This window comes from Thermobia domestica, chromosome 7 (assembly GCF_964235325.1).
Source record: "Thermobia domestica chromosome 7, izTheDome1.hap1.1, whole genome shotgun sequence".
In the NCBI taxonomy this organism is placed as follows: domain Eukaryota; kingdom Metazoa; phylum Arthropoda; class Insecta; order Zygentoma; family Lepismatidae; genus Thermobia; species Thermobia domestica.
Window position 1 is genome coordinate 22,859,677 of NC_137460.1, and position 14,128 is coordinate 22,873,804.

At 36.3% G+C, this 14,128-nt stretch overlaps 1 protein-coding gene across 3 annotated transcripts in view; it reads left to right on the forward strand.

The window, feature by feature from the left end:
• Atf6 (bZIP_ATF6 domain-containing protein ATf6) overlaps positions 1-14,128 on the forward strand; it is a 111,879-nt gene that overhangs the window by 71,124 nt on the left and 26,627 nt on the right. For all 3 annotated transcript variants that reach the window (XM_081764222.1, XM_081764224.1, XM_081764225.1), the window contains exons 3-5: positions 3,990-4,125; positions 6,998-7,131; positions 7,266-7,401. In XM_081764222.1, the coding sequence (XP_081620348.1) occupies positions 3,990-4,125; positions 6,998-7,131; positions 7,266-7,401 (406 nt within the window). The remainder of the gene's footprint in view (positions 1-3,989; positions 4,126-6,997; positions 7,132-7,265; positions 7,402-14,128) is intronic.

Here is a 14,128-nt window from a genome sequence, read left to right on the forward strand (position 1 = left end):
CCCGCCCCCGATACATGTTGGAGACATTTGAAGAGCACCGTTGGAAAATTTTATTCTGAAGAGAATAATGTACAAATCATGATCGTAGGATAAATGGGGATGTCTGAGAAAATTTTTATTACATCTGGGGCATTGTGGGAACGTTTTTAGCTCATTGTTAAATAGTTTCCTCACCCTTACTGCTCAAGATAGAAGCTTGAAATTTTGTACACACATTTAGTACATCTCTTAGTACTTCTCAGTTGATTTTGGGATATGTGCGTTAACACAGGGGAATCCAGAGGGGATCAATTTTTTTTTTAAAAAAAAGAAGAAAATGCCGATCACTCTCAAAATTTCCCTCTTCAGGGACATGATAGGGAAATGTGAATGTTACCGTTTCAAACGCTGTTCTATTCTAAAGAGAGTGATGTGTGTACCATAATCCTAGGATATATAGAGATGATGCTGTAGCTGCTTGACTGAAAATCTATAATTTACCTTTAAAAAGAGCCATAATTTAAAAGGGTTAAGAAAAATTGGGATTGATGTAGGTTAACGATTAAGGATAATTCAAAGTTCAACCCCAATACTTTCACTTAAATGGCATAATTAGCATTTAATACTAATTCCTAATGCTTTTTCTTCAGTTCGCGACTTGTATTATACGAGAAAGATTTGATTTAAATAAAAAATGGTATTTTTTTAAAAAAAAATCATGATTTTTTCCACCCTGCTTTTAACAAATTACAGTACAATTACAATAATAGTTAAGTGGAAAGTATAACTACTTTTAACACATTGTTTTGGCTTAAAATGTTTGTTCGGGTTCACTCCCTTCCCCCTCGACGTTGGATACGGAATACAAGATCATATTTAGATTTTGATGATTGATTCCAGTATATTTCAAGCATCATTTCTCGGATCTAGACCTGTGCGATATATCAATATCGTCGATATCGATATTGACAATATCAACATTCGATATCGCAAATATATCAACATCGATATATCCATATCCTAAATTTTCGATATCGATCTTGGGGGAGGGAGCGAGGCATAGGGCCCCCCTAAGACTTGCGATGGGTGATGAAATAAAACTTAATTTTCACATTAATGTCTTCCATTGAAATTTCTTTTTTTTTACCACAAATAGCAATATAAATAAACCCACTTGCAAATTTTCAATATTATATTTCTTAGGCGCCAAGACTTTTCCCGAAAGAAAAGAAAAAAGCACTTGTCAAAAACAAGTACTTCAAACTTGACCTAGAATTTATCATAAGAAAGTGTTTTTGTTCCTCCCTGCCGGAGATTTCCATCCCATTTGACCTTTGAGACCGCTCGTTGACAAAAACTGCACACATGATCGCTATATGCAGACATGCTCGTTGGTAGAATCAGAGATTGGGAAAGGAAACGAGTTTTCAATACTACTACTATTTGGTCTAGGAATTAATTCGTGCGGTTGGTACGCACACATTGAAGCTGTAGTACAAACACAAAATACATAAATACCTTAAGAAAAATATTGTCCATCGCTAGCCACCACTTTCGCCCATCTGTCAGGCAATGTACGGATTCCGTGGCGAAAGAAGTCCTCATCCTTGGAAGCGATCCAGTCAGAGACCCATGTTTCGATATCTTCTGAAGAAGTAAACCGCTGTCCAATCAAATCGTTGTTCATGCAATCGAACAAATAGTAGTCCGAAGGAGCAACGTCTGGTGAATACGGCGGGTGGGGTAAAACTTCCCATCCGACATTTTCTAAATAGGTTTTGACCGGTTTTGCGACATGTGGGCGAGCGTTATCATGTTGAACAATAAGTTTATCATGTCTGTTCTCCCATTCTGGTCGCGTTCTGGCCAGAGCTTGCTTCAAACGCATTAATTGTCGTCGATAACGTTCTCCATTCATAGTTTCACCCGGTTGCAGCAGCTCATAGTACACCACACCTTTCATATCCCACCATATGCACAGCATAACCTTTGCACAGTGAATATCTCGTTTTGGTTGTGATGGACCTGGTTCACCTGGTTTCACCCAGGCCTTTTTTCGTTTAGGGTTCTCGTAATGGATCCACTTCTCATCACCCGTAATAATTCGATGCAGAAACCCCTTTCTGCTCTGTCGTTGAAGCAGCAATTCGCAAATGGTTTTTCGTCTTTCAACGTCTCTGTCTTTCAATTCATGTGGAACCCAATGTGACATCTTTTGAATCATTCCCATGGCTTTCAAGCGTTTGGAGACTGTTGTTTGATCAACGCCTAATGCTGCTGCAAGTTGTTCCTGCGTTTGACACGAATCCTGCTCGAGCAATGCTGTCAATTCTTCGTCTTGAAATTTGTTTGGCTGTCCAGCTCGCTCTTGGTCTGCCAAGCCGAAATCACCACTTCTAAACCGTGCAAACCACTTTTGACACGTTCGCTCAGCTAGAGCATGGTCACCATACACTTCCACCAAAATACGATGACTTTCAGTCGCACTTTTCTGCATGTTAAAGTAATGCAGCAGGACACCCCGCAAAAACACTTTATCAGGCATAAATTGCGCCATGTTCACTTAACTACAAACTGGTGTTGTTGACGCTTTAATCCACTGCCCTATACTACGAACGATACGCGATGACAGGGGTTTGCAACACATGTGTGGATACACGGAACTGTGGGACGCTCCGTTCGTTGCGCCATCTCTTGTCCACCCGCACGAATTAAATCCTAGACCAAATAATAATAATAATAACAATTGGCCTTACAAGTGGGGTCCCGTCTGTTTATCGTGCATGGGAGACCCTGAAATGGTGTCCCTTAGTCTGTGTTAGTCTCTCCGTTTCCTGTGCTGTTAGGTGTTTATATTAAACCTTTACATTATGTTACCTATTTTCTTATTTCCGTGTTCTTTTTGAAAGAAAAAGAAAGAAAGAAAGAAAAGAAACTACTTTCCTCTGATATCTATTTCTTACCATTCATCTTGTTTCGACTGCTTAAGTAAGATCATTTTGTAACTTTTTGCGTCATTCATTTCCCTCACAATAATAAAACCGTCATTCTTAAGAATTTACTTTATTCTCTGTTTTGCAGTTTGCCATACTGATATATTTATAACAGAATTGAGGTTTGGTCCAACGCCTTTCGGATTCTGAACTAACACAACGACCGAGCTTTTGGGTTGCCTACTATTGCAGGAAAAGGAATTGCAGGTGGTAACGCACTTTTGGAGTCGTATATACAATTTATAATAATTTAGATCAACTTTAAGCCTAAAAGAAATCGATGAAAAAATGTCACTGTTAATACTAAACAAACTTAAAATAGTTCGGAAAATGTATTGGTAAATATCGGTGTCCATTTGCCAATACCGATACTCACAAAAGTGGCCGATATCGCCGATGTGGATACCGATATATCGGCACATCCCTACTTGCATTCCGTGTTCCCCATATTACGACATGATTGAATAGCGCCTATACAACTGTTCGTTAAAGTAAAAAGACAACTACTGACAAGGGTTAATACATACATTACTAGATGTTAAGACTATTCATGGCTTTGGATTAATTGTTTTAACAACATTTATATATATGTCTGTATTTTCATTAATTTCGATCGTGTCTGAAGAAGGATATGCTAGATATCCGAAACAGTTACAAATTATAATTTAAAATAAAGTAAAGTTTTAAGCTTTGGTCAGTGTCTCTTTTGTTAAAATACTAGATGTTGTTGAAACGATGCATCATCAAATAAAGCGTGACATTAGTTGTTTGTTTATTAGTTATCTGTTTATAGCGAAGCAGCTTTCCTCAATAAATTTGTCTGGATGTCAACAAGAGCATGAATTTTCGTTTCCTTATATAAACAATGTTATTTATTTTCAAACACGAGTCCAGTAAACATGGTTTTGTATGGACACAGTCTCTTTTTATTTGGAAAAATCTGAAAAATCAATTATAGTATGATGAATAAGATGTTTTAAGAAGTGATTTTCATTTAATACTTCTATGTCATTGCAGATTCCAATGCTGTTAGATGATCCTCCTCTGGAATTATTTGATGAGCCTTCGCCTTTAAATGACTTAAATGGAGTTGATTTATCACAATGGACGCCAGAAGCATTTCCGAATCTTACAGCAATGAAAGAGGATGCAGGTAAGCGGATTTTGTATTTTGAATAGAATTCATACGCAAACTTGAATATGAAATCATTAAGTAGGCATGTGTTCGTAATAAACGAAAAACATAACTGGATTTGGTAAACAGTTGCTCAAAGAAGACAAGCTTAAACTGTTTAAAGTTAAACAATATTACGCTGAACTTTACCAATGATATAAATAGATCGATTCTTGAGCTTTAGATCCTTATATAATTGTTAAGTAAATTAGCAGTCACTCACTCTATGGCTTAATAAACACGAAAGTTTACAGCCGAAGAAACTAATATGCAAAAGCAGTCGTCTCAGACCGTACCCATCTCCGTAAGATCCAGCTTTATTTTATTTTTCTTCCCAAAAGCGTTTTTCATGCAGGCTTTCTGACATAGAGCTCTGCAGGGGTCTGCGACATTTCATCATTAGTAAGTGCCGATTGAATATTGAAAATTTCTCGTGAAAATTTTCGTTGCGGTAATAAGTTAAGATTTAAGAATGGCATACATTGAAATAATTGTAGAAGTAGATTGTTTAGTCTATTTAATATTAAGAGTGCTTTCTTAAAAAAGAAAAAAAAAATGTACCGGGTCACAGAGGGCCTTTTCATTTTAAGTCCCATCCTCCCTTGGATATTTGCTAGTCTAGACACTCCGTAGTTTACGCCCCAAATAGTTCTATTTTTCACCAAACACTTTATATTTTGTACTTCTACTTTCAGACCGATTTCTTTATATGTTCTTAAGAGAATATTGCTATTTTCTTGCATTGACCTTATGTCATCTATCAAATCTGGATTTACATCGCCCTTGTATTGTACACGAACAATTGGCGAGATCACTCACATTAATCCTCTGTTGCTGACCTTAATTTTGCAGAATATGTAGTCTGAAGCAACATCAACAGTGTTGAGTAGCAACTTTTTTTACCTCATTGATTTATATGGAAAACCACTTTCCTGTTTTCTTTAAAATTCAATGAAATTGTAATGATGTGATTTAATTTATTTAGTTAAATACCCCTCCTGTTTTCAGAATGAATTCGATTGCATTATATATAAATTTGATATATTGTTATTAAAGTTTAAAATTATTTACAGTGGACCTTCGGTTTACGAAGCCCTCGATTTGCGAACAATTTCTCACTCGGCGTACGAGTAATATTTCGGGATAGAAACTGCCCCTCTCACACACACACCCTTGTATCCACAATTCCTCGCTTTCAGTAGTGCTTTTGCGAGTTTACTGTAAATATTATCTGTAAAGAGTTCCGTGTTCTAAAAAACTACTTTTTCGTTCATTTTCTGTACTTTTCGTGCGTTTTTAACTAACTCTCATCTCGTTTAGTTTCATTCAGCGTTACTTATTCGTCTTGAAAAAGAATATTATTTTCGTTCTGTATTCTTCACCATCACTGAAAAACAATTACAAATGTAAAAGAAAATATAAAAAGACATACTGTATCATGTTTCTGTGGCTAGAACGGATTAATTTTGATGGAAAAAGTACTTTCGATTTACAAACCATGTTTGCAGACCAGATTGAGGTTGTTACCCACGGGTCTGCTGTATAATAAAATTTAATTTTGAAAAAGAAATCAATAAAATCACTTCCTTAAAATTCCAGTTAATTTAAAAGAAAACAGACAAAAAATAATAATTCCCAATAGAAATCAAGGGGCTAAAATATGAAGATACATGGTGCAGGTGTTCAACACCGTTAAAGATTTAGATTTTTGTGTTTAGTGTTCCTTTAAGCAGTTAGGCGATTTGACACGTGAACCTAGAACTTAACATGAGACTCTAAGTACATGGCATTCCTATTTATGCGCTCATGCTGGTTTCAGTAAACCACTTTCATACAGATTAGTATTAAAATGCTAGCGTCGATTATCCGCTTCGCTGGATTAAAATAAGAAAAATTAGTAATGTTCTTTTAGGCAGTCACTTTTTACCATTACTGAAGCGCTTTTTGATATCGGTTATTTTCGATCATTTTTATATATTTTCCCCCTTCCATGGCATCAGAAGTGTCACTGTTCATCTCAGCGATTCCGAAAACTATGCATTTTACACTAATATCGCTCATTTTTAATCATATATATATATATATATATAGAGAGAGAGAGAGAGAGAGAATGTATATGTATATATGTACCGTATTTACGGATTATAAGACATCCTCTTTTCTTCGAAAAATTGCCTCCAAAATTCAGGTGCGTGTTATGCTCGCAATCAGTATTAAAATGTCTACTGTTTGATTTAAAATTAAAATTCCCGCCAGTCTTAAAAATGGTCATATATTTGATGCCCGCGGGAAACTATCTCTATCTGGTAACATGGATTCAACTGGCAACAGCAGTGCACCGATGCGACGAACATGAGTTGCGAGGATTCACAAGCTAGCTAGCACTGTCTCCCTCCCGTCACGCAGTCACAAACCCAGAACCACAGACTAGAATATACAGACCGTAAACTCTTCGAGAAACTGGAAACAAGGATTTTAAAGATCAGTTCGGTTTTATAAAGTAAGATTTTTTTTTTTTTTTTTTGTCTGGCTTTGCGATCTAATAATGAAAATGGTAAAAATGTTAACGTTATTTTTTAAAGAATTGCTTATGTATATATATATTCTCCTTCTTCTCCCCTAAGTTGCACCGTCAAAGTGAAATGAGATAAAAAACATTCCAGGCCCGAACCTCACCTGAAAATTTGATCGTGATCGGTCTGGTGGTTAAGTCACAAACATAGTCACTTTCATTTTTATTTATATAGATTAGATTAATGTAATAAATAACATTGTTGGGCTATATTTTAGCACCAATATTTTCAATACTGATGATGATGGTAGTAACTTTTGTTTCTTTTATGTTCTGTAGGTTCTTCAAGTGTAAAACAAGATATCAAATTGGAACCTCCATCGCCCTGCGTTCAGCTACCTCCATCACCGTCAAACTCATCAGATTCATCACAGCCAGACGTCTGGAATAACGGGGAAATTCCGGAAATGAAGGTAAGGATTCTAAGGTTTAAATTGCATTTCAAGTAGTTACAACGCATTGTAATTAGCAATAATACCCATAGACCCTCTATTGTCTAATTTTGTATAATGAGTTTTAATAACATATATTTATTAATATATTCCAGTTTGTTTTGGAAACTCCTCCAATATCGCCGCCTCAGACTCAAGATGGAAGCCCGCCTAGCTCACCAGTACCTAATACAGCCAAAGATTCTGTCGTTATGGTTTCCCCTATCAAAATTGTTCCGCTTTCTTCCAATGGTTAGTATATTATAAATATATATATTGTTCTGAAGTTGTATAGTCAGTTCAAAAAGTGTGTATTTTATATTACAATTTCTTGTGTCACCAATGTGGAAATAGATCGATCGAATTCAGTACAATATCGTGTAATTTAAAAGAGAATTAATTATCCTGTTATCCACTCAAAATATATTAACAGGCAAAATTTCGTACGATTTTTTCGATTGTGCAAACCGCTGGTACTTAATAAAGGGGCTCATAGCGAGTCACTTTTTTAACTGAAAGTTACTTTATTCCAAGTTGGTCACCAAAAGTTACTTTTTTTTTTCAAAGTTGTCACTAAAGTTACTTTTTAGGGAGGTAAAGTGACTTTTCCGTGTGATTTATGTTTTGCATTGGCAGTTTTCTAATAAAAATATAAAAATAAATGGAAAAAGGCAGAAACTTGTTACTCATTACTCTTCTGAAAGCTTCAATACTTGCTGCCACATGTGAAACAGTCAGCTTTATTCTCACTTCAGCTTTTAATCTTTCTAAAGTACAGTGGATGGTTGGTGAATGCTTAAGCTCTCAAGGTGGGTTAAGAACCTTTCTGTGTCTATTCTTTCTTCTATAATAATAGTCTTTTAGTTTTCTCTCGTAATAATTAACGCTCCGCTCAACGTTGTGTGTGCGCGTTTGTGTGGTTCATCATGTTCGTCTTGTTATGCTTCTTGTATGCTCTTAAGAGTAAGTGATGAATTTGAATATTTCATGGCTTTGAGAACTCTCATTGCTAAGTTAAATATAATGTCTAGGATGAAGAAATTCGGAAATAGGTCAGAACTAGTTCCACTTACTCAGAAGCTTCTTACATCTGCTAAGTCTGCGTACCGTAACTACAAAGCATACTTAGAAAACCTAAGAAAGGAGGAAGCTCAAAAAGAAAAGTAAAGAAGAAAAGATGAAACAAAGCAACAAAGAGAGAGGTGCTGGAGAAATTGATAAACGAAAAAAGGGGCATGATGAGTTTTTGGTCACTTTTTCGTGTGCTTTCGGTCACTTTTCAACTATTTACAAGAGCAAGAAACCAGACCACTATGAGTCCTGTAATAATAATAATAATAATAATAATAATAATAATAATAATAATAATAATAATAATAATAATAATAATAATGATAATTGTAGTAGTAAAAGACAAATAAACCTATGACGTTCAAATGCACAGCAAATTGGTTACTTACCAGTATGGTCTGTCTTGTGAAAACTAAATAGTCTCCGAACGGATCGGAACAACAAGCTAGTTCTGTCTTCAGTGGTAAGGTAACAGGGATAAAAATGGATGAGAGAAATATGGTATAAAAAAGGAATACATACCACCAAGTAAATATAACGTGAGAGATGGATACTAAAAAACGACGAGCACAACACAGTGGACAAAAGTAAGAAAGAGTTGAGTTGGAAGAAGCGCGATGCTTATGCTACGTCACTGTTGTCAGATCCAAAATATACATCAAAAATAGATAACCAGATTTTATAAATGTTGCCAGAATCCACATTTAAAGCCGGTTTATATTTATGAATAAAGAAGATTCTTTAGTCTCCATTATTATTATTTTTTCCTTCCTGAACCTTTCACATTAACCTGTTTTATATGTATGTTGTTTTAGGTGAAGTGACAATCTCGACATACCCTCGAGCCATTCCATGTGAAATCATCCAAATTTCCAGGGGAAAAAAAAAAAAAAGTCGTCTCAGAATTGGATGAAATTTGTGTACACGTAGGACCCTATCAGAGATGATCATACACCAAATTATAGTCCTGTACCCCTTGTAGTTTTAGAATACAGGGTGGTAAAAAATGGACAAATTTTATGTTTTTTTGTAGAATCTTTTTAGCTTCAATTAGTTATCTCCCGTAAATATTGAGCTAGAGAGAAAAATAATATTCCATTTTGAAGAGGAAAGAATAGGCTACAAGATATGTCAGGAACAGTTATTTAGAAATCAAATATTTTCCGGGAAATTCCGGGAAAATTTTAGATCAGTGATATCTCAGAAAGTGTCCATTTGATTTCCTTGAAATTAAGTACCAAGGTAGCCCCATATGTCCGGCAAAAGTGCGCCAAACGGCACCTTGGGCCAAGAATGGGCCTGGAGTCTACAATGATCTTCGTATGACCATGTTGGAAGAGACACCTGGGGTGCCAGTTTGGCAATTTGCCAATTTGTCAGTACTGGTAAAGTAAGGTGTAACTGACGTTTTTCTGGTGCAATCTGTAATTCAATAATCCAGTAGGGATCTTTGGAACATTCCATTATCAATCGTAGTGCATTGCATTGACCAAAATATGTGACTATACTAGAAGGTTCTAGAACCGTCTGGAACATACTAGAAAATTCTAGAACCATCTGGAACATTCTAGAAGGTTTCAGAACCGCCTGGAACATTCTGGAAGGTTCGTTACCTGCATAAAAGCAGAGGGCATTGACACTGCATGCTAATAAGCTCTTAGCTCTAGACTGGCTAACAAATCAAGTGTTCAAGCATAGCTAGTGAGATCACAGTGACTATACAGCAAATTTCCGAGTGTCAGTAGTGGATATTCCCGTAATCCAGGTGCAGCATTACACTTAACTGTGTGTGTTCAAACGCTGCATTGCTGCTTAGGTGATTCCACTATGTCAGCATTGCCACGCCTCTACTGTACCAATCCATTTGGCACTGGTGCAAGCATGGATGGCAAAAGTGGCTCCACAACTCAAAGCTCAGAGTCTGAGCAAGGTGTGCAACAAGTGCAGGAAGGAACTAAGTAGACGCCGTTCCAGAGCAGCCGACGTACGTAATGGAATGTTCCAAAGATTCCCACAAGATTACTGAATTACAGATTGCACCAGGAAAACATTACTGTTGTATCAGTTACACCTTACTTCACCAGCACTGACAAATTGGAAAGTTGCCACATTAGCACTTCAGGTGTCTCTCTCTCCGAACATGGTCACACCAAAATTCATAGTAGACTGCAGGTCCATTCTTGGCACAAGTTGCCATTTGGCACACTTATGCCGGACATATGGGGCTACCTTGGTATCCAGTTTCAAAGAAATCAAATGGATATTTTCTGAGATGTCACTAATCCAAAATTTTCCCGGGATTCCCCGAAAATATTTGATTTTCAAATAAATGTTCCTGACATATCTTGTAGCCTATTCCTTCCTCTTCAAAATGGTATATTATTTTTCTCTCTAGCTCAATATTTACGGGAGGTGCCTTCCATTTCAATTCAGGCAGAGCATGTACCATCACCATCTCAGATATTGTTGAAACTTTTTTTTTTTATAGCAACTAGACATGTTTTTAAGAGACCCATATTTTTTTGTTTTGTCGAAAAAAATTTTCCCGCCAAGTAATGGGTCATCAAAGACGGGGAGTACAATTTATGAATTGTAGAAGATATGGAAAATGGTCAATTTCGGAGCCTCACCATTCGGCTATGGAGACAGGTAGAGTTATAATTCTTGTTGTGGTATGTACATAGGGATATAAATAAACTATATTTTATTATAGTTTAGTTTGCGCATGCGTATCATTTTGTACATAAATTAACAAATGAACGTCAATTTATTTGAAAAGTCGAAGTTTGCGAATTTTTTTCGAGCACTTCCGGTTCGAATTTTAAAATTCTGTTTCCAGGTTGGTAAGACCTAGTTACCCGCTTTCCGAAAAAAAAATTGTATCGCTTCTGTGGTCAACCGTTTTGTCGCAAAAAATTCGAGAAATTGTAAAATTTTCAAAAATCGCCATTTTTGGGCGCCATTTTCTCGAAAACACCATTTTTTAAAATTCTGAAATTTTGTCAGATGGTTCAACTTTACCTGAATAATAAACACACCAAATACCATTCTCGACCAGTGCTTCATGGATTAATTGCAGCCTTTTAAAGTTAGCGAAGTTTCGCTAATTTTGATGTCACAGTTAGCAACACTGGGAACAATAAAAGTGCAATGATTTGATGATGTTTGTGGTTCATATTCATTAAATGAAGAATAAAAGGTTTTCTTGGCTGGTTTTTTATTATTTTGAACAAAGAGGCTCTCTGAAATAGTAAAATGAGGCCCCCCTACTCCTCCGTTTTCTTAAACTGAAGTAATCTGAGGTGGAAATTACGATTACGAAACACACAAATTTTAAGTTTACTTGAAATGGCCATCCAATGAATTCTGATGATCTATAAAAGGCCTAAACTATTATCTCAGTATGATTTGGAATGCTGTAGACAAATTCTCAATTAAGTGCGATGTCATTATAGTGATCGAAAAATGACAAAAAGTTAAAAAAAATCGAAACGTTTTCTTACGCGTTCCAAAGAAATTTACTGAATTTTTAAACAGAACAATCCCAGCATAAAAATGGGTCACTCGGAATTTTATAGTATTTGACTAAAGTGTGTCAGTCCGCAACCTGAGAGGGAAGTGTGTGTGTGTGTGTATTGTGCAAATTTTAAGTTAGCTGCTACTGCGTTGCTACAAATCAAAGGTGCAACCTGTATTGAAGCTGTCATGAGTGACCAATTTCCTTTAGTAGTATGATCCGTAGAAAATGACAGCTGTCTTCTTCAAGAATGTGGTGAATGTCCTGGAGTGGAAGAAATAAGTGTGGTGTCTTTAATTATTGATCCTGATGAAAATGAAAGTGGTTACGTATGCCATATGGGAGAATAATGATCTCGTTACAAAAAAAAAAAAAAAAAAAAAAAAAAAAAAAAAAAAACCTGTGCCACTTTCTGTTTTCGTATCGTACATTGCCGGTTTAACTGTAAGAATTGTGATTCATGACTACATCAAGAAAATCCAAAGAGAATCAATTGCTACCGAAAACCACCGTATAAAATTTCAAGATACAAATTCTATTTTACTTCATGTGGACTTCGTTGAAAACTGGACTGTTATTCTGCACAGTGAAATTCAGAGTTATCACCGAAATAGGAAACAATTGACAGTTTTGTTGTAATAAACGACGATAAAACACACGATTCGGCTCATGTACTCATAGTCATAGACAAGATTCCAAACATACTTGAAGAAAAGCGAAAATATATTTTATAGAAAAAGGTTTGAATACGTGAAAATAGGTGTCAACAATTTCCCAAACCGTGTCAGTGATTTCTGATGGTGCTGCATCCCACTTTAAAAATCGCTTTCAGATGTTCGAGATGCAGACAGGTCCGATAAAGCAGTAGTTTTGCAGTGAAACCGGCCATGCAAGGGTCTCTGCGACGGTAGTGGGGAAGGGGCAAAGAATGTGGCAACGCGCCATAGCCTTAGGCTAAAACAGATACACAGTATTAAAACCGCAGAAGAAAAAAATGAAATGAAATCTTTAAGTTTTACGTCCACGGTTATGCCGGTTAGGCTAAAGGAGACGGTGATTATGAGAAATGAATGAAATGGTGGAATGCAGAACGGCACGAGCTGGGATTGAACCAGGGACCCCAAGCACCGGAAGTGAACGCTCTACCACTGAGCCACCGCGTCCCCACTAAAACCGCAGGAGAATTTGTGAGTATAGTGCAAGTACAAACTCCGGGTATTACTCTCGTTTTGTTACCTGGAACTGAATTCGACGACTTCCGCAAGAAAAAAAGGAAAGTATGCGACCGGTAACTGGTATTCAATGAAGTTATCTTTGGCTTTCGGAAAATTGCTAAGTTTTCATGGCAGTAACGGGTCACCATGAACTAACTTCATACTTCCCCCAAAATCGAACTTTTGCAATTCAAAGTGTAGATTTAAGAAATCTGCAAAAAGGAACTTTTGTTATATACATATATGTATGATAACCAGTGGTGCGTAGCAGAAATATTATGAAAAATCATGAATTACGTGAAGTTTAAGTGCTGTTTATGCTTCCACATGAACCTTCAGCAGGGTACAGGTTTCCAAAAGAGCATAAGAGAAGTGAAAATAAGTGTTTTGTGACTATCGACAATGTGCTACGCAGGGGCGGATCCAGGACAGATTTCTTGGGGGGGGGGGATTGTAATACTGCTACTTAGAGCTACTTTTAAGAGCTCCAAACTCTGGGATGGATTTTATTTATATATAAATAAGAAAGTTTCTTCTTCTGGGGAGGCGGCAATCGTCCCCCTAGATCCACTCCTGGATGAGTTATGAGTGAACCAACATCTATCGGAGCTTCTGCACGGTTACTTACATGCTATTAGCAAAGAAGACAACAACCAAGCAAATGATTGGTCCATGTGAAAAAAAAAAAAAAAAATCAGTGAAATTTTGTTTCCGAAGACCATTTTAAGTAAGTGAACTTGAAATTTGTGTGTTTCGTAATCGTAATTTCCACCTCAGATTACTTCAGTTTAAGAAAACGGAGGAGTAGAGGGAGGCTCATTTTACTATTTCAGAGAGCCTTTTTAATCAAAATAATAAAAAAAAAAAACAGCCAAGAAAACCATTTATTCTTCATTTAATGAATGTGAACCACAAACATCATCAAATCATTGCACTTTCATTGTTCCCAGTGTTGCTAACTGTGACATCAAAATTAGCGAAACTTTGCTAACTTTAAAAGGCTGCAGTTAATCCATGAAGCACTGGTTTTCGAGAAAATGGCGCCCAAAAATGGCGATTTTTGAAAATTTTACAATTTCTCGAATTTTTTGCGACAAAACGGTTGACTACAGAAGCGATACAAATTTTTTTCGGAAAGCGGGTAACTAGGTCTTACCAACCTGAAAACAGAATTTTA